Source organism: Furipterus horrens, unplaced genomic scaffold (assembly GCF_987537825.1).
Source record: "Furipterus horrens unplaced genomic scaffold, mFurHor1.1.pri manual_scaffold_17, whole genome shotgun sequence".
NCBI lineage: Eukaryota > Metazoa > Chordata > Mammalia > Chiroptera > Furipteridae > Furipterus > Furipterus horrens.
In genome coordinates this window covers 115,757,433-115,777,420 of record NW_028327187.1, presented here as the reverse complement: position 1 = coordinate 115,777,420, position 19,988 = coordinate 115,757,433, and the positions used below count along the sequence as shown (strand labels likewise).

Here is a 19,988-nt window from a genome sequence, read left to right as displayed (position 1 = left end):
TTTTTACCATCATGAGGACTCACACAATGAATTCTCTAAACCGGTGCCATCCAACAGAACTTTCTGCAATGATTTAAATGTTATTCTCTGTTCAATATGGTGGCCAGGAGCCACATGTGGCTACCAGGCACTTGAACTGCAGCTGTTAAGAATGAGAAACTGAACTTTAAATTTAATTTTAATTAAGTAAGACTTAATTAACGCTAGACTTCTCTTGATCATTGAATCTTTCAACTGCCACCATGTCTGTTACTTCCCACAACTTCAAGTCCACTTTGCAGAAGGCAATCATGGAGAATAATTTTCATTTATGGGGATAAGTTTCTTGTCACGACAGAGCCTCAGTTTTCTAATCTGTAAAACAGAGACAAAGACAGTCTCCATCTCTGAGGGTTATTCTGAGAAGTAAAGGAAAGAATACATGTAAAATCCTGGGCACAAGGCCGGCATGGAACATTCAGTAACTGTTATTATTCTTGTCCACTGACACATGACTAATAAGTAAGAGATTCAGAATTTAAATCTATGATCGCTCAAAAGGCCACAAACAACGTTCTCTAATGCCTAATGTGTAATTCTTCACTGCCAAGAGCTGTCCTGCTTATATTTCCTGCTACACTTTAAAAAATTCTGAATGTCTTTGAGCAGATGGATATCCTGGTTATTCTAAATGTTCTCTCACTGCTCAAAAACATGTTAAGAATTCTTTTTACAATGTTCTAAGCTTCTTAATCTCCTTTTACCTCACTGAGGTAGATAGAGCTCTGTAATATTTCTAGTATTTCAGTTATGAAGATAAGCAAAACCCATCATTCTTAATAGAGTGAACAATTGAGAGCTCAACTCTTAACACATTACAACAGAAACTAGTCTAATTAGATATTGACATATGATACCATACCCAACGCAGAGAGAAAAACTTCATGGTTCTTTGATAAAATAACATTCTTTTAAAAAGTCACATGTTGGGTTTAAAATATAATCTATTATTTAAAAGGGCTTTGTTTTAAAAAATCATTGAATTAAAAAAAGAGAATGGAATTGATAACCCATTAATCCCAGTGTGTCAACCCGTTTGCCATCAATTCAGCCTCCTCTCTTTCCCCTCTCACAAATCCTGCCCTATATCAGAGGGAGAATCCTGGGGCTGCATTTTCCAGAATCCTCTTTCCAGTAGGAGTCAGGATCAAGTTTTGCCACTGTGACTCCCTTGCACAAGACTCAGAAGTTCTAAGAGGAGGGGAAGCAGTCTTTTCCACAGCAGATAGCATAGGCAAGGGTTATGAAAGCTTTTGGGCAAGCTCTTGGGCACACTTGCCTCTGGGCTATGGATCACCTTCCAGCACCTGCAGCACACCAGGGCTTCATGGACTGTAACAGCAGGCTCCCTGATTTGTGCTCTCAGCCCTTCCTTGGTTCCAGTAAGCCCCTAGTTCTCTTTCTCCTTGGAGTACCTACGGTGACTTCTGTTTTTCTGTTGAAGCTTAACTGAGGCACTTTGGAAAAGGTTTTGTTTTGTATGTTTTTTTTTTTTTTTTTTTTTTTGTATTTTCCCCATGGACATTCTCTATGCCCTGGTAGACACCGTCGTCATTTTTCCAGATAATTTAAAATGTACATTTGCATCACAAGGTAGCCATATGTCTGTATTGTTTCCTTCTTGTTTCTGCACACCATTTTTATTGTTTTATTAAAGAACTTGGACATTTATTTCCCGTGTGAACCTAACTGAACCCCCTATGAAGTAGCAGCTGCAGGTATGACTGACTTCATTCACCAAATGGGAAAACACAGAGAAGGTTAAAATTAGGAGCAAAATTCAGGATCTTGCCCTTTTCCCCTTGAACTTCTGGCCCAGTAATCTTTGCGTGAACCCATGTTTAGTTAACACTATTTCATAAAACACCAAGTGCACATTAACAGCATTAGACAGTTAAGAACTACATGTATAGTCCATTAAGCAAAGGAAAATACCATTATATTATCATTAATCTGAAAAACTATGCACATATTTCTATTGAACTTGAAAGGAACAGGCAGAAGGTAATGTTCCATTAAGTTACGCAGTGAGACTTGGAGAATTAAAAAAGGATAAAAATTATGTTTCTCAGAGCAATGTTAACATGCCCCATTGCATGGATCATAACATGCATGTTAATTTAAAGTCAAGACTATATTTCATGAGAAAATCTATGTGTCATTAGCTGCTGCAAATCAAGGCGTCACAGGAATTTGATCATAGAAATCACCCCCTTGCTTGCTAACACCTCCCAGGAAATGTTCGACTATGTTCTACATGAGAATTTTCTGAAATTGACACAATCAGGTTTGTAAAAAACCAAAGTGTGGCAATTAATTTAAAATTTTCCCTCCTCATGAGTTGGTTTTGACATCTGGAGGGTGTTTTCAAGGTAATGCTGATCTGTGTTTATACAACTGAAGTGGTCTGGCAGAATTTCCCGCACCATTCATCAATGGGAATAAGATCATAATGATCAGGTATCATTTATCATAAATAATTATTAATGGGCTTGTAATTATTTAGACACTGGATTCCATCCCAGATTAATACAGCACGTTAATTAACTAGAAATGTTTGCTCTTGTGCACCTGCAAAAATTCAGTGTATTTTCCTTTGAGCTTTTATCTTGCCCCAGTGGAGCTAAAAACTATAAATGCCAGTCTGAACCAGAGCCGAGTGAGGTGGAAGGATTCATTTTCCATCCTCCAGCAGGATGTTGGAACAGGAAAAGTTTCCAAGTAAAGAGAAATGTGAGGATCACAACAGAAGAAAACCTACTTGGTTGGCCAATATAGGCACCACTGTTGAGAGACATGAGACATCTAAGCTTGTGATTTCACTTGGCTTGTGCAAATATTATTTGCATAAATTTGAATTGAAAGTTTTTTAATAAATAAGAGGGGTTTTAGCACCCTCCTCAAAAATAACACTGTTATAATACTCATCATCTTCAGGTTGTGCAGTTTTAAGTTTTCTTTTTAAAGCAAGGATTAACCTATTACTCATTAAGTACATCACTGTAAGCCCTAAAAAGTAATTATGTTTTGAAAATATAGCATGTTGGTTTAGAAATGAAGTCTTTTTGGTGCACAGCCACACCCATTTGTGGATGTATGGTCTATGGCTGCTTTCCCACTACAAGTAGAGTTGAGTAATTGTGACAAAAATCACCTGTCCTGCAAAACCAGATATATTGGCTGTCTAGCCCTTTATAGGCAGTTTGTGAACCCTTGTTTAAGAACTCACACTCTGGCCCTGGCTGGTATGGCTCAGTAGATTGAGTACCAGCCTCCTACAAACCGAATAGTCACTAGTTCGATTCCCAGTCAGGGCACATGCCTAGATTGTGGGCCAGGTCCCCAGTTCGGGGCGCAGGAGAGGCAACCACACATTGATGTTTCTCTCCCTTTCTCCTTCCCTTCCCCTCTCTCTAAAAATAAATAAATTCTTTTTTAAAAAGAGTTTTCACTCTGATTGCAGACTTCCTAACTTTGTCACCTATGAGCTTTGTGACATTGTGGCCTTGGGTATGTGCTTCAGCTATCCGCTCTGGAAAATGGGATACTAGCACCTACCCTTGGAAGATTGTTAAGGATAATGGGTCAACACTTGTAAAATGCTTAGACTAGTGTCTGGTGCATAGTTGTGCTGGATGAGGGCTGGTTAAATAAAAATAAAGTAGCTCCGTTTTTGAGCCATAGCAAACAGGTAAATTTGTGAGCCAGCCAGTCAGAATAAGGTGCTCAGTTTGTGGCTATGGAATAGTCAGGGTCAGCTTTGTGAGGTTAACTTGGCAGGGTAAAATAGTTCCAATGTAGATTGCACCCTGACCTCACCCTAGCCTCACTCAGCTGACCCATAGATGTGGGTGTTAATGAGCAATAATAAATGATTGCTGTTTGAAGCCACTGAGTTTTGGGGTGTTCGTTATGCAGCATGACTATACCAACAGCTAACTGATAAAGGTTTTCTGCATATTCTTCGAGGTGGACCCTGGCATGGGTTGATGCTCTGAAAGTATAGTGAGATGTGCCTTTTTATAATTGGAGACAATAGATATAATTGCCTACCATGTGCTTCCACTTATGACCACTTCCCAGTAATGCCGGCCACTATCAATGAACACGTTTCCAGCTACGCCATAGCTGCCTTGGCTGGTGAAGCGTTCCGGAGTGTGACTCTTTTTGGATGACGATTCATCACGTTCTACTGTCAAGTTATCATGAGACACCTTTAGCTTTCGATGAGCAGATTTGGGGTCCAGTTTAAATGGTTGGCCTAGGGACAAAACAAAAAGAGGAAGAGGAAAAGGACTGTTTATTTAATATGACTGATAACATATTTTCAGTCATGCCATGTCTCAAAAATATATTTTACAGAACTAACGTCAGTGTGTGTATTTATTCATTTTTTTCCTATTTAATCTCTAAAAACCTATACCAGCAGAAATACTGAGAGGATAAATTAGCTTCATGTTGAAGAGTATGTTTTGTAAGCAGTAAAATAAAGTTATTTGACTACTGAAATCAAGGATTTGGATTAAATTAGGGTCCTCCAGAATAGTTATTGTTCCTCTTGACGGGCTGGCTGGCAATCCTATAACATGGCACCATACTGACACATTCCAATTTGCTTTCTCTTGGGAGGTCTTAATGTAAAGAAATACCATGTTATATAACATAATATTTCTAGATCAAAAGATGTAAAAAAAAATGAGGATAAAACAAAACACATGTGGGCAGAGACAGAGAGAGACAGCAGTGTTACGAGACACGTATATAAACCAGATCATTCTTTGATGTGGGGCTGTCCAGTGTGTTGTGAGATGTTTCCCATCATCCCTGGTCTCAAACTACTAGATGCCAGTAGCATCCATGTCAGTGTGACAACCAAAAATGTGTCCAGACATTGTTAAATATCCCCTCTTGGGGACGGGGTGCAGAATCACCCCTGATTGAGAACCACAGACCTAGACAGATATTGGTAAAAAAAAAAAAAATTCCTGAAGAAGAGTTATTAATTTGCTAATCTGCTACAGAAAATATGATCTGTCATTTACAGAGCCACAACTGTGTGTGACACACACACACACACACACTCGCGCACGCGTGCGCACTCTAGTTCTCACAAGAACTCCTCCAGGATTATTTATTTTAAAAATGAAAAGTCTGAGGTACAGAGAAGTTAATGGTCTCATAGCCCTTAAGAACAGAGTCAGTTTGGGAACCCAGTGGCATCTGATGCAAAATGCACGAGTCCCCACTGGCCCTCTACTTGCTTTCCCAGACTGTCAGTGATGCCTGAGACAGAAGAAAGGAGAAGAAAGGGGGACAGAGGCAGCTGAAAGGAGACACAACAGCTCTGCTGAGTTTATGGCACTTACTGTTTGTCTTCAACTTTCCCGGCTCGCTGCTGCGGCTGCCTGCCTGGTTGATGGCCTTGACGACGAAGATGTACTTGGTGCCGCTCTGCAGACCATGCACAGTGTAGTGGTTCTGCTTGATGTTGGGCACAATCATCCAGCTATCGGCCGAGTTACAAAGACCTGCAAAGCCAACCAGATGCAGTGCAGTTCTTTGGTGCAAGCACGGGGCAACATTTGCGTAATTTCAGGTTATTTGAACCCTGAGCGCTTTCTCACTTCTCAGGGAGACAGCTGATAAATTTGAGTGCTCAAAGTCCTGCCTCCAGTAGTTCATCCTGTATTTATTATTATATATTCCTATTGTGTGCTCTAAATGAAAAAAAAAAACCACTTAAAATTATTATATTCCGAGTTCTGTTCAGTATGGATAGGAGCAGCAAAGATGGTTCTGCCTGGGACCTTAAGCATGAATTATGTGCTATGGGTCGCCACTGATTCCTCCCCCCCCATTCTCCTTATGATGATCATTAAATGTTTACATGTCATCAATTCTGAGACTCACAGAAAGTGAGAAGAGACCTGAGTGATGTACGAGAAGTTGACTTCACTAAAGTAGATGTAGCAGATTGCATTATTGCCTCCAATTCACCACCCCACCCTGGATCCCGTACTAAGAGATTTGGCAGTTGCTCCCTCTAAACAGATGGGATATATTCCCTTATCACATGGCTTTGAATGGCATGCAACTTGCTTCAATCCATAGGATGAGGCTGAAATGTCAAGATGCCAGTTGCAAGAGTAGGCATTACAAAGCCCTTAGAGCCTCTGTTGCCCTCTTGCGCCTCTGCCATTGTCACAAGGAGAACAATTCCCAGAGAATCTGTTCATCTGGTTAGGTTGAGGCACAGGGAACAGCTCTATTGTCCAGCTAATGCAGGAGAGAAGATAACAGAGAATTGCCAGCTCCAAGCTAACTTCTGACAGGAGAGCTAAGAAAATGATCATCGGGGTTATTTGTGATCCATCATTAGTGTGGCCATAGTTAATTGATTCAGGAGACATGTTCCTGAGAACACCCTGCAGCTGTGGCACCAATGGGCAGCTCAGTGCCCACTGTGCGCCTCAGAAGAGCATCCACAGGGATTTGAGTACCTGCATCCCTAGAATGGCTGGTTTCAGAGTAGAGTGGGGCTGCTGCGCTGGCTGGATTCTGCAGGATGTGGGTTGGGGAGCAGGCCGATAATTTACGATGCTTGGAGGAACATGCAGGAAAAAGGAAGCCCATTTTGTTTCGCAGCTGGCTGATGCTGAAAACATCTCTTTGGTATTTGATCCAACTTTCCTCTCTCCCCTCTCTACCTGTCAATCTCCACTCTAATAGAACCTTTTCTCAGCTCCTAAGGTGACTGGGTTGTGATGAAGTTTCCTGACTGTGGTGAATTTCCTTCACCAGTTTTTGGTAGAGAGCCTGGCCCTTGCACTTCCTGAGGGGCTCTAAACTCAGCTCTCCATCCTTCTCTTTCAATTGATCTGCAAGTCAAAGGGTTAGTTCTTTTGATTTTGAGTTAACTTATACCCTACCATACTCTCAAGAAGCAGTCCCTTAATCTTTCTTTGGTCTCACCTCTTTGAGAATCTATTAAAACATTTCTGTAGAAAGAAGTTCACATATGCATATCCATACCAATCCACAAATATTTGCATAACATTTCAAGGTGTTCACACCCCGTAAAGTCTATCTTTAAAGCCTACTAAATACTTTCTCCAATCTTTGAGTTAAATATTGCTCATGGTAGTCTCACAGTGGAGAAGAACATAAAAGTATTTTGTCAATTGTGAAAATTCCTTGCATATGATTTGTATCTTGGATCCACCATATTTTCAGACATACTTCAATGAGTCTTTAAAATACATTATATATATATTTGACTTTGGGAATTTTCTATCACCTCTTTACATTTCCACTTGGGAACATTTTTACCAGGACTGCCAGATTTGACAAAGCCAGCATGAAGCGAGGAAATAACATGATTCTCAGAGAAGAGGTTGCGTGTATTCATGTTTGCAGATACAGCAGAGCAGCTAAAACACCATCACCCCTCACCCCACTCCAAACTTTCCCCAACTCTTAGCTTTCTGTCTTCCTGCAAATTCTTACCTGTGTAAGACCGAGGAAAACATCCACAAAAAGTTTAGTAACATGGGACTCTCCCTGATGCATATCACTTTTGCTAATTTCTCACCTTACCTTTTCCTTGAACATAGCTGTAATAAACTCAATACTTCTGGATAGTGCCACAGCCAAATAGTAGATTTTGATCCAAGCAAAGAAGGGTCATTTTGAACTCTGAGTTCTGGGCCCCAAGAAGCCTGTAACTCACTTTAGATATTTAATAATAATATTATAGTAGCAACAAGACAAAAACAACGAGCTTTTCTATTGTTTAGGATAATCCACTCATATTCCTAGACCTTTGTCAACAGCACCCACGCATGAATGAAAACAATAATAGCATTCAGTACAATCAGTGAGAATCCTATCAATGTCACTGCATTTACACTGTTCCTGTTTAATTGCATATGTTATAGTAAAATGACTATTGTGGTCAAAGAAAGTAAATGTAAAAATGTTTCAATAAACTTTACATCACTGCACAACCCAAAGCCGGGTTTAATGTGGTAGGGGACTGCTTTCAGCAACATCATAAAGCAGATGTCTGGAATTGCTGCAAACTACAACTTGGCCTACAATCCAACGTCTTAACTCAACAAAGAAGATGTAATGTTTCAGTAAACTTTTCCAAACACAAGAACGGACTCTGACTATCCTGATTACTTTGAAGAGGTCACCAATTCTTTCGTTGATATGAAGTAGTAAAATTTCATTGGATAGCTTTACACTGGGACAATGTAGTTTCGTAAATACTAACAACTATTGCTGTGTAGACATACCTTTTATATGATTATTATTGCCAGAGTAATAATTGAGAAGTTGATTTAAAATGCCAAAAAAACAACATTGACCATTTTTGTTTGGGGGATGGAGTAAGTGGGGTGCCTTGGAGTGCACCATTATTGCATTGCTAGTATTGGTCTTGCGCCAGCACCACTTAACTTTCTGCACATGGCGTCAAGTGCCAGACTTTTCTGCCTCGATACCCCACTGTGTTGGGACTATTGACCAGGTTTTATTCATTTCTTTATGAAACACCCACTAACCATCCTGAGAAACTTCACTTTTCTCCAAATTCATTTCCAATCATCTTTCAGGGTATTCCAACACTCACCTTTTTCAGTTCACTTGAAGTAGTGAAATAACAATGGAACTTGGAAGATAATTAGTCCATAATGAAACTTAATTGAGTTTTTCAATTTCGTACATTTTTTTATCATTCACAATGAGTCAGAAGCATTTCCCTATATAATGCTGCTCATTACAAGATCCTAATTACATTTGGGATTTCATAGCTTTGTATAAGAACTTTCATTCTGCCATAAAACATTATATATAAAACATTATGCAACATAGATATGCTTTGGAGAGGCTGCACACCAGCTTCTAACATCCTTTGTCTAATAGATTGGACAGAAGTGAACATTCTTTTACTTCTTTTCTATAAAAATAGTATATGTTTAATAGCTTTCATAAATGTTTTCAAAATGACTAAAATAAATTAAATACAGATAACGTCTTTGCCAGAAAACCTTGAAGAAATGAATCTTTTGACTCTTGCTAATAATAAAAATAAACTGCTGGGAAAAGCACTAATTTAAGATTTTAAATGATGCACTGAAATTGGATAAACAACATGGACAACACTGTAAAATTAAAAACATATCTATTGTTAATACATTCATTAATATATGTAATCATGAGTCTGTGAATAAAAAGGAAAATAAAAAGTAAGTAATATCATTAATTTTGCATTTGAATGTATGAGTTTGATTAGTGGGAACCTTTTTATAAGATTAAAAAGCTCCATAGATATTATGTAATCCTCCTTCAATGAAGTCAGTTGGGAGGGTTAGCTAGAATTTACTATGACAAGTGAAAGAACCATGAAACAGAGACAGTAGATTTCCTGGTGGCATAAGGAGCTACAGCCAGTTTTTAGGCATTATATCTTTTAATTTACAGTAAATTTTCAATATTACATCTTGTCATTCACTTAAAGGTCTGCAAAGGATATTCCTCCAAATGATAGGACAGATGAGGTCAAACAATATTCAAGGGAGACCTTTTCCTTGAAGATTGTGTAAAATGCTATCATGTAGATAAACCTGGCAAATGACATTATTGACTTTTACCATATCACAAAAATATCAGCCTTTAAAAAAATGCAATGATCGGTAAGTGTAGTCTATATTTTAGTAGGAATAATAACTTTGAAAGTCTATGTGCTACCACAGTGGTAAACACAGAGCTAAGGCCTTTATTTTTGTTATTTCCACCATGGAAAGTTAAAACATTACCTCTTCTTACAGATGAGAAACTGATTCAGAGGATGTTAAGTTATTTGCCCCAATTTATAGAGCTAGTGAGCCCCATAGTTGGGATTCAAATGCAGGTCTTCCTCAGTCACTACAAACAGGTATAGTATTCAAGAAAGAAAAATACCATATGATGTCACCAAACAGAGGAAATTAAGGAACAACACAAACAAATGAACTAAATAGAACAAAGAGCAGAATAGCAGTCAATAGGCGGAAGGGGAAGGGAGAGAAGGGGGATAAGTAAGGGAAGGGTCTAGTCAAAGAACATGTATAAATGACTCATGGACACAGACAACGGGGAGGGATATGATTGCGGGAGAGGGGGTGGGCTGGGTGGGGGGAGCAATGGGGGAAAATGGGACAACGGTAATTGAAAAACCAAAGGGAAAAAAAAAGTGGAAAGAAAAGAAAAAAAGAAGAAAATAATTTGAAAATGCTTGTGTCTCAGTTATCTTTTTATCTAAATTTTTTCTGAGTTGCAATGTAATCCTGTAGGCATCAGGACATTACTACATTGGTTTACTAAACATTAAAGAGATGAACAAAACCTGATATCAACAAGATGATGAGAGCGGCCCAGTTGGATGAGCACCTGCACTTTCATTATTTTCCATTCCTCCCAGGGAAGTGGGCCTTTCTGGCACCTGTGCATTACATAAGTCAGGTCCATCATCTTCATCAAGCCATTTGCCTTTATTTTCTTGTGACAACTGGTTTCCGGGAACAAAATACCTTTTGTAGAATCACCCAGCACAAAGCTGAGTTCGTTATTCTCAGTAGCATTGCTGTTGTTGGATTTCTGCAGGCATGGCCTATTCTTATCTATTACATTTATGTCTTGTTTTAATATTATTTTTTATGCCAACAGCATGGAGGTCAAGTCACTCACATTTAGCCACGTGAGAAACTCTAAGTCTCAAGCAATAGGTACCTTCCTTTAGTTTAGGGGATGGGGTGGAGCTGGTACTGTTGGGGTTCTGGCTCCACTTCCTTCTTTGCCATGGAACCTTGCAGACCCTCTCATTCTGACTCTGGGCTCACTCATGGGATTTGCTTGGACAATGGCATGTCAAGGACAGGGGCCTGGAAAGCATGTGTGCAATTGGGCCTGCCTTTACACTGTTACATATGCAATCTCCAAGAGAACATGCTTGTGGGAGAGAGCTGTGCAACAGTTGAGTTGCCCCAGTTATCAGCCTGACATGCGAGGGAGTCTAACCAAGATCAGCAGGACCTCCTAGCTGACCCCCAGCTGATTCCAAGTGAACAAACAATAAACTTTCATTGTTCTATGCTACTTAGGTTCTGTGGTTGTTGGCTATTCAGTAAAAACCAGCTGATACAGGGCCCATCTGTCCAGGCCAAGTCTATATGTACTGTCTAAATGCCCATGGTAATTTTATTCAGGAAATTTCAGGAGAGACATAACCATCTGTGGTGGACATGTTCTTGTGTGGTCTCCATAATTCCCACATCATACTATTCATAACTTTGTATAATTCTCTCTTCTCGAGTATAGGCAGGACCTGTGACTTGCTTCCAATGAACAGATATGGCAAAGGACAAATGTCTTATCTTTTTTATCATTCCTGTGATATTACATTACATGGCAAAGGTGAAGGGAGTTTGTAGATGTAACTAAAGTTCCTAATCAGTTTACTCTGAATTAATCAAAAGAAAGAAAGTGTGGGCTAATCAGGCAAGCTCTTTAAAGGATTTAGAGATAAGAGACTTGAAGTAGCAAAGTCTCTCTCTCTCTGTCTCTGTGTCTCTCTCTGTGTCTCTCTCTGCCTCTCTCATTGGCTTCCACGAATTCCACAACCATAATAAAATAAATTCTGAAGCAACTTGAGGGAGCCAAGAAGTGAATTCTTCTGTAATTGGATCTCCAGATGAGAATGTGACCCAGCCAACATTTTGATTTCAGCCTTATGGACCCTAAGAGGAACACTCAGTGAAACTGTGACCAGAATCCTGACCCATGAAAACTGAAATAATAACTGGGTGTTGTTTTAAGCTGTTAAGTTTTGGAAATGTTCTTACACAACAACAGAAAACTGATACTAATTTTTCCTTGATCAACCAAAAATAATTTCAGAGAAGTATAATATTCCTTACGTGGGCTAAGAAGCAATTTTTAGGTATAAAATGAGTCCAAATGTTTCTTTTTCTGGTTACATTATTTGGTCATCAACAGATATTGCTTCTATCAGTCTTCTGTGTGTTTTCAGAGAACCTTCTCTGTTTTTTGAGTCTGACACAATCCTTATTGATCCCAGTTCACTTTTTTGCAATAAATCATCCCTCTGTTTTGTATCTGCTTTTCTCAGACCTTCATGATGTCCTTTTGTGATTACCTTGGAATTTCTGACTATCTTTTGAATTTCATCTTTTTAAAATGAGTGTCTGATACAATCTCTAATAAGATTTTCATAAAAGCTTCTAAAGCTGGCCAATTAGGGAGTGGATGGGCAGAGGGGCTGAGGAGAGGAAGCTCAGAAAAGGAGATAAGAGGAGGACAGGAGGAACCATCTGTTGGGCATGGGCCATTCATAATTCAGTCACTTAGAAGTGGGGTCTTTTGGCATGTCTCTTTTTAAGTAATCTTAAATCAAACTTTTATTTTAAGCATCACGTACTCAGGTTTACTTCTTGTGCTAGGAAACAACAGTGTAGTTAAGAGAGAGTAGGTTATACAATAAGAGCACGTTAAGTTGATACCAATTTATTCGAAACATTTCTTTGTTGAAAATGGCTTCTATTCTACTTTGACATATTCTAGTTTTATTTGCTAAAGAAGTTTCAAACTTGCTCTCCTGAAAAGTCAATTCTTCTGGTCCTTTTCCATTTACTCAAGACAAATAACTCTGTGGATGGAGAGGAATGTTTCCTTTGTTGTCATCTCTCTAGCCAGCTACTGCCATGTGAGATCATTGAATTGTCTTCAATAGCTAACAGCTCATGGGCCTCAGTAAGAGAGAGGCCTCTCTGTATTTCAAGTAAGGTCTGCAATTCTTCCCAGGTGGAGGGCAATTAGTAATATTTCAAATGATGGCCCTGCTCTCCTTCTAATGGGACCAGGTATCTGGTGTTCTTTGGCTACTCATTTTATTAAATTCTTTTCTTTAAAACATTGTGAAATAATACTCAGAAAAGTACATAAAATTAAATGTGTGATATAACCATCAAATAACCAGAATATGACCAGAAATTACTGTTAACCCCATGAACCACCGTGTGTTTCTGCCCAATGGTGCCACTCCCTACCCAGAGATAACCATAATCCTGACTTTCATTTATAGTTTTTCCACCTATGCGTACATCTCTAAACAAAATAGTTTATTTTTATTATTTTTAAGTTATGAATGTATAAATGGAATCATACTGCATATATATATATTTTTTTCCTGCTTCTTTCTCTTAACAATAGTTTGTAAGATTCATCCATGTGGTTTTCTAAAGATCATTAACTTTCATTGTTATTTGGCCAGTTATTTTTACTAGTATAGTAAAAGTGAGTGCTTCTTGGTTAAGAAAGACAAGCTAACAAATATTGTGCATTCTTTCCTTCCTTGTCTTTCTTAATGTTTAAATTCAGAAATACAATCTATCATGAAACAGTCACCAGAAAGATAAATCAATAGAGTATGAGATACTCACTAACAACATTGGCTTGTCCAGTGAATATGGTGTACTGGAGCTCGTAGGAAACCACACTGAATTCATCATCGGAGGTCCAGTGAACAGTGATGGTATCATAGGAAGCCGTGCAGAGCTCTTCTCTGATTGTGGGAGGGTTGGGAGCTGTGGGCATCAAGAATTTTCATCAATGGAGAAGCATTCACCTCTGAGATACATTTCAGAGAGGTTCATCAGGACTACTATCCTAGAGATGGTGACCCCAATCCAAACAACACTTGGTTACTTTGTTATGTTTGATTTGTAGTGAGTAGTGTGACTTCAAACTGCCAGTATGAACTTTCTCTATTTATCCTGAAAGCATTTTAGGAGATTAAGCAAACAATACTCTCTCATCCATGAAAAAAACATGTTAAACAAAAAGTAAACAGGACTTCCGGTCAATATGGAGGCATAGGTAAACATAGCTTGCCTCCTCGCACAAGCATATCAAAATTACAGTTAAACTACAGAACAAAGATCAATCAGAAATGCCAGAAAATCAAGCAGTATGGAAGTCTGACAACTAAGGAATTAAAGAAAGCACATTCATCCAGATGGGTAGGAGTGGAAGGGCAGAGACATGGAGGCACAGAATGGGATGGTCCCAAACCCACGTGTGGTGTATATAAAATGGAAGGATATCTTGAGAGCAAGGGATCCCAGCCCCACACTCGACCACCCAGCCCAGGGTTCCAGTGCCAGGAAGATAAGTCCCCATAACTTCTGGCTGTAAAAGCCAATGGGGGTTGGGTCAACAGGAGAAACTACAGGATTCTCAGGCATCTCCTCTTGGAAGGCCCCACACATAGACTTGCTCAGGCTCACTCCCTTTGGGCTCCTGCACCAGAGCTGCACCTTGAAGTCTACTAGTGGCATACAGGGAGGAAATGAAATGTATGACATCATGGTAAGAGCCGGGGGACAGCTTCCTTCTGGACAAAACTACAGACAGTGGCCATTGTTCCTTTTCTGAGCCCTCTCCCACAGAGAGCCACAGTGTGGCATCACCATAGCTGAATCTCCATCAACCCAGCTTACATGGATAGCCCTGCCCTGATGATTACCTAAGGCTCCCCCATCCAACTTATGGGCCCACCCAAGTTGGTAACAGTGGCTTTTCCATATGAAGGGCTGGACTAGACATAGGCTTCAGACCTTCCTAAATCCTCTCAAATAAGCAACAGCTAAGCCTAGCCTCTGTACCTCGAGCTGAGTGGCTCTAAGCTGGGCTCTAGCAGCAGTCATAGGCACATGACTTTATAGCTTACACCAAGGGCCCCAGACAAAACACAGGTGGTGGCTGACCTTGGCCTGCACTACCAGGGAAACCCCAGAGCCTGCACACCCAGTAGCCAATTACAGACCACATTGGAGTACCACAACCCAACGACCTTCACAAGCCAAGGAGGGGGGTGTTTGCTGGCCAGTGGTCACAGCCAGTCTTATCAGCTATTTGGCCTGGGTAAATCCCTTCTATTGACCTGCTGACAGCAATCAAGACTCAAGTACAAGAAGAGGGAGTACTCAGCCCACATGGAGGGTACAACCCAAGTACTTAGCTTGGGGTATAGGGAAGGCTGTGCCACTGGACCCTACAGGACACCTACTACATTAGGCCATGTTACCAAGACACGGAGTCAAAGCAGCTCTACTTAATACAGAGGAATAAGCACAGGGAGGCTCCCAAAACAAGGGGATAGAGAAATATGGCCCAAATGAAAGAACAGATCAAAACTCCAGAGAAAGAACTAAACAAAATGGAGATAAGCAAACTATCAGATGCAGAGTTCAAAAGACTGGTTATAAGGATGCTCAATGAACTCAGTGGGTACTTCAACAGCATAAAAATGATTCATTCAGAAATTAAGACAATAGCTAAGTGCTGGAAACAGCCTAAGTGCCCATCTGTAGATGAGCGGATCAAAAAACTGTGGTACATTTACACAATGGAATACTATGCAGCAGAAAGAAAGGAGGAACTCCTGACATTTGCGACAACATGGATGGAACTACAGAGAATTATGCTTAGTGAAATAAGCCAGGCAATGAAAGACAAATACCATATGATATCACCTAATACAGGAAACTAAAGAACAACATAAACAAATGAACAAAATAGAACAAGGAGCAGAATAACAGTCAATAGGGGGGAGTGGGGAGGGAGAGAAGGGGGTTAAGTAAGGGAAGGGTTTAGTCAAGGAATGGGTATAAATGACTCATGGACATCGACAACAGGGAGGGATATGATTGTGGGAGAAGGGGTGGGCTGGGTGGGGGGGGAGCAATGGGGAAAAATGGGACAACTGTAATCGAAAAACAAAAAAAATTAAAAAAAAGAAATTAAGGAGACACTAATTAAAATAAAGAACACTTTACAGGGAATCAACAATGGAGTGTATGAAGCAGAGAATCAAACCAATGATTTGGAAGCAAAAGACATCCAATCAGTATAGCAAGAAGAAAAAAGAATCCAAAAAAATGGAGGATAGTGTAAGGAGCCTCTGGGACAACTTGAAGCATTCTAACATTTGCATCATAGTGGTGCCAGAAACAGAAGAGAAACAGCAAAAAAGTGGAAACCTATTTGAAAAAATAATAAAAGAAAAATTCCTTAATTTGGTGAAGGAAATAGACATATAAGTCCAGGAAGCACAGAGAGTCCCAAGTAAGCTGAACCCAAAGAGGACCACACCAAGACATATCACAATTCAAATGCCAATGGTTAAAGATAAAGAGAGAATCTTAAAAGCAGCAAGAGAAAAGCAGAGAGTTACCTACAAAGGAGTTCCCATAGGACTATCAGCTGATTTCTCAAAAGAAGCTTTGCAGGCAAGAAGGGACTGGCAAGAAGTATTCAAAGTGATGAAAAGCAAGGACCTACAACCTAGATTACTCTATCCAGCAAAGCTATCATTTAGAATGGGAGGGCAGATGAAGTGCTCCCCAGACAAGGTAAAGCTAAAAGAGTTCATTATCAACAGGCCATTATTATATGAAATGTTAAAGGGACTTATTTAAGAAAAAAAAAAGGATCAAAACTATGAACATTAAAAAGGCAATAAATACATAAATACAAACAACTGAATCTAAAAAACAAACTAAGCAAACAAGCAGAACAGAAACAGAATCACAGATATGGAGACCATTGGGCTGATGGCCAGTGGGAGTGGGGTCTGGAGGAATGGGGGAAAAGGTGAAGGGATTAAGAAGTACAATCTGGTAGTTACAGAATAGGTAGGGGGGTGTGAAGAGCAAGTATAGGAAATGGAGTAGCCAAAGAACGTATGTATACGCATGACCCATGGACATGATCCAAGGAGGGGGAATTGCTGCAGGGAGTGATGGGTGCTGCGTGGGGAGGGAAATGGGGGGGGGGATTGTGACAACTGTAATAGCATAATCAATAAAATTTAAAAAAGTAATCAAGATAAACTTTCATAATTTTCCACTTTGGGAGGATGAAAAACTTTTTTGGTAAGGGGCTTGATGGTAAATATTTTAGAAGTTGTGCCTTTTATTGCAATGCCTTAACTCTGCCTTAGCATCATGAAAACAGCCAGACAATTTGTACCCAAATTGACATGGCCATGTTCCAGTAAAACTTTATTTACATAAACAAATGAAGACTATATTTGGCCCATGAGCCAAAGTTTGCCAACCTCGGAATTATATGATGCCACATAATTTATTTTTCAATTTTAATAAAACATCTTTGGTTGGTAGCTCAGTTGGTTAGAATGTTGTCCTGATATGCCAATGTTGTGGGTTTGATCCTAGTCAGGGCACACAGAGCAATCAAATAATGAATACATAAATAAGCAGAACAACAAATCTCTCTCTCCACCCTTCCTCGCTCTCTAAAATTTTAAGTAAAAATTAAATTAAAAAAAAAAAAAACAGAAATGAAAGAATTACCTAACTTAATAAGCAGATTAGACTCAGTCCCAAAGCAAACATTATGCCTAGTGTGGAAAGGGTTATCTTCTAACCCCACTGTTATTAGCATGTTATTATTTTTAAAAATTATTGAGTTTATTGGGGTGACACTGGTTTATAAAATTATATAGGTTTCAATTGTTCATTTTTATATTTGAAATTGCACCTAATTGGAAAAATAGTGGAATTTGTTATCCCATAACAAATAAGCCAAATAATTGTTTGAAAATTTTCTTTTATTAAATGTTTTGATTCCTTATAAAAAAAACTCTAACTAGTGTGGCTCTATATTCTTCTCATTTTTAAATTTATAGGTGGTATTTGAAATTAAGAACAAGATTAACAATCCATTATATCAAATAAGTACATTTTCTTTCCCTAAGGAAAACATGATTCTTTGGCATTAGGTTAACTTTATCAGTGCAGAAGGCTGCTGTTTTATGTCTTAAAAACATTTGGGAGCAAACAAGTCTAAATCTTACAAAAATAACATTTCAAGTTGACTTCTACTGGATTGATTTCAGTAACTGGTATTATGAGAAGAGTTTGTGAGCAAGAAAAAGACTAGGCAGTGAGTGTTTTGCACTGGCAATAATATTTTAGATCAGGGGTTGGCACACTATGGCTTTGGGCCAAATCTGGCCCACTGACTGTTTTTCTGATAAAGTTTTATTGGAACACAGCCATGCTCATTCATTTACGTATTGTCTATGGCTGCTTTTGTCTAACAGCAGAGTTGAGGAGCTATGACCATATGTCCTGTACAGTCTAAAATATTTGTCATCTGGCCCTTCAGAGTTAATGTTTGATGACTTCTGGTTTAGAGTCAATCCTGGCCTTTATTTCCACTCTGTACACTAGAACCTAACTTCAGATTGACAGTTGGGGTGTGTGTGGTGAGGCTGGGTGAAAAAAGGTGAAGGGAGAAAGCAAAATATATATACATGACACACAGACACAGAAAGCAGTGTGGTGATAGCCAGAGGGAAATGGGGGTGAGGGGAGGTGGAAGAGGTCAAAGCAGGGATAAGTGGTCGTGAAGAGACTTGACTTTTGGTGGTGAACGTGCAATGCAGTGTGCAGATGTTTTATTGATCTGTACACCTGAGACCTGCGTGGTATTATTAACCAATGTTAGCCTAATAAATTTAATTAAAAAATAACCTAACTTCAGATGGAGAAACATACCTGCATTCTACAAGTTAGAAGCACCTTTTCTTACACTATTGCAGAGTTCATTTATGCTCTAAGCTTTGATTAGGATTCATGAGTTCTAAATAAATCCAAAGAGTGGGGTAAGTTTATGAAAATGATAAATTTAAAACTCTGATTATTTTAATGTTCTTCACTTTGCCACCTGAAGGCATATCTGAGACAAGTATCATACAAAACAAGTGACTTTTATGACAGCTGTATCAAGTCAATTAGCCCGGCTTTGTCTATTGGTTACTGAATACCTACATGTGGCAGGCAGTGCATTAAGTTGTACATTATGACACGAGGGTTCAATAGAACTTTTAAAGCATTCTTTCTGGAATATATATTTACACATTTATCTCCTGAAGTAGCCACGTGCAAGATGTAGTGATGTTGTGTGTGGTGACTTGGATGTGGATCAATCAGGGACAGCATTTAGGAGACACATTCTCTGGGGGCGGCCCCGCTACACTGTAAAGCATGCTTATTGTCTGTGTGGTCCCTGCTCGTGCAGGGTCATCCTGCATGGATCAGTGAGAAATACTTCTTCTTCCATAATCTAAACAGTTCATTGAATTATTTCTCACTCAACCATTGTGGAAAGATTTTGTTTGCTTTGCATTGCAATATATGATTTAATGTAAAGAAAACTTATGTTTAAAATAGGCAAGTAGCTGTGAGACACATGGCAGTAGCTGCAGTCAGGGAGGAAATGTCACCTCTCTGGGTTATTAACTTGACATACCACTTAGAGGCATGTCATACAGAAAAAAAAAAAAAAAGCTTGTTTTTACAGGCAGGCAGGCCAACCCTGTTTTGATTAGAAACCCAATGGGTATGTCTTGAAAAGTCAATACCCAATTTACTCTAAATGAGAACAGGAACATGCTGCCAATTTCAATATTCACAGCATTGGTACCAGAACTAGGATGTTCTTGCCTTTATCATAAACAGGACACAAGGAATGGTGGGCTAATACTCCACAAACACTTCATTTCCTGCTTACAGATGTCTGATAAACTATTTGGACTTGGCAATATCAGCCAAGCATCATATGCTATGGCCAGAATTGATGTTATGTCTAGAAGTGGGCCAAATTTGTATTTGAAGTTGACAGCTAAGAAGGCATAATAGCAGGTACCCCATATGGTGTTTAGGTTGGCATAAACAGCCATCGGGATGATATATGGTGTTCATGTTACTCGTCAGTGCAAACTGCTTTCACAATATCCCCTTTAATCAGCACTTGGGCATTCACATGAAGATTAGAACGAGCATACATTATTGAAATAC

At 39.2% G+C, this 19,988-nt stretch overlaps 1 protein-coding gene across 2 annotated transcripts in view; it reads right to left on the bottom strand.

Annotated features, from left to right (window-relative positions):
• MID1 (midline 1) overlaps positions 1-19,988 on the bottom strand; it is a 149,963-nt gene that overhangs the window by 1,127 nt on the left and 128,848 nt on the right. For both annotated transcript variants that reach the window (XM_090264870.1, XM_090264869.1), the window contains exons 7-9: positions 13,542-13,685; positions 5,406-5,567; positions 4,093-4,300 (exon numbers count right to left, since the gene is read on the bottom strand). In XM_090264870.1, the coding sequence (XP_090120996.1) occupies positions 4,093-4,300; positions 5,406-5,567; positions 13,542-13,685 (514 nt within the window). The remainder of the gene's footprint in view (positions 1-4,092; positions 4,301-5,405; positions 5,568-13,541; positions 13,686-19,988) is intronic.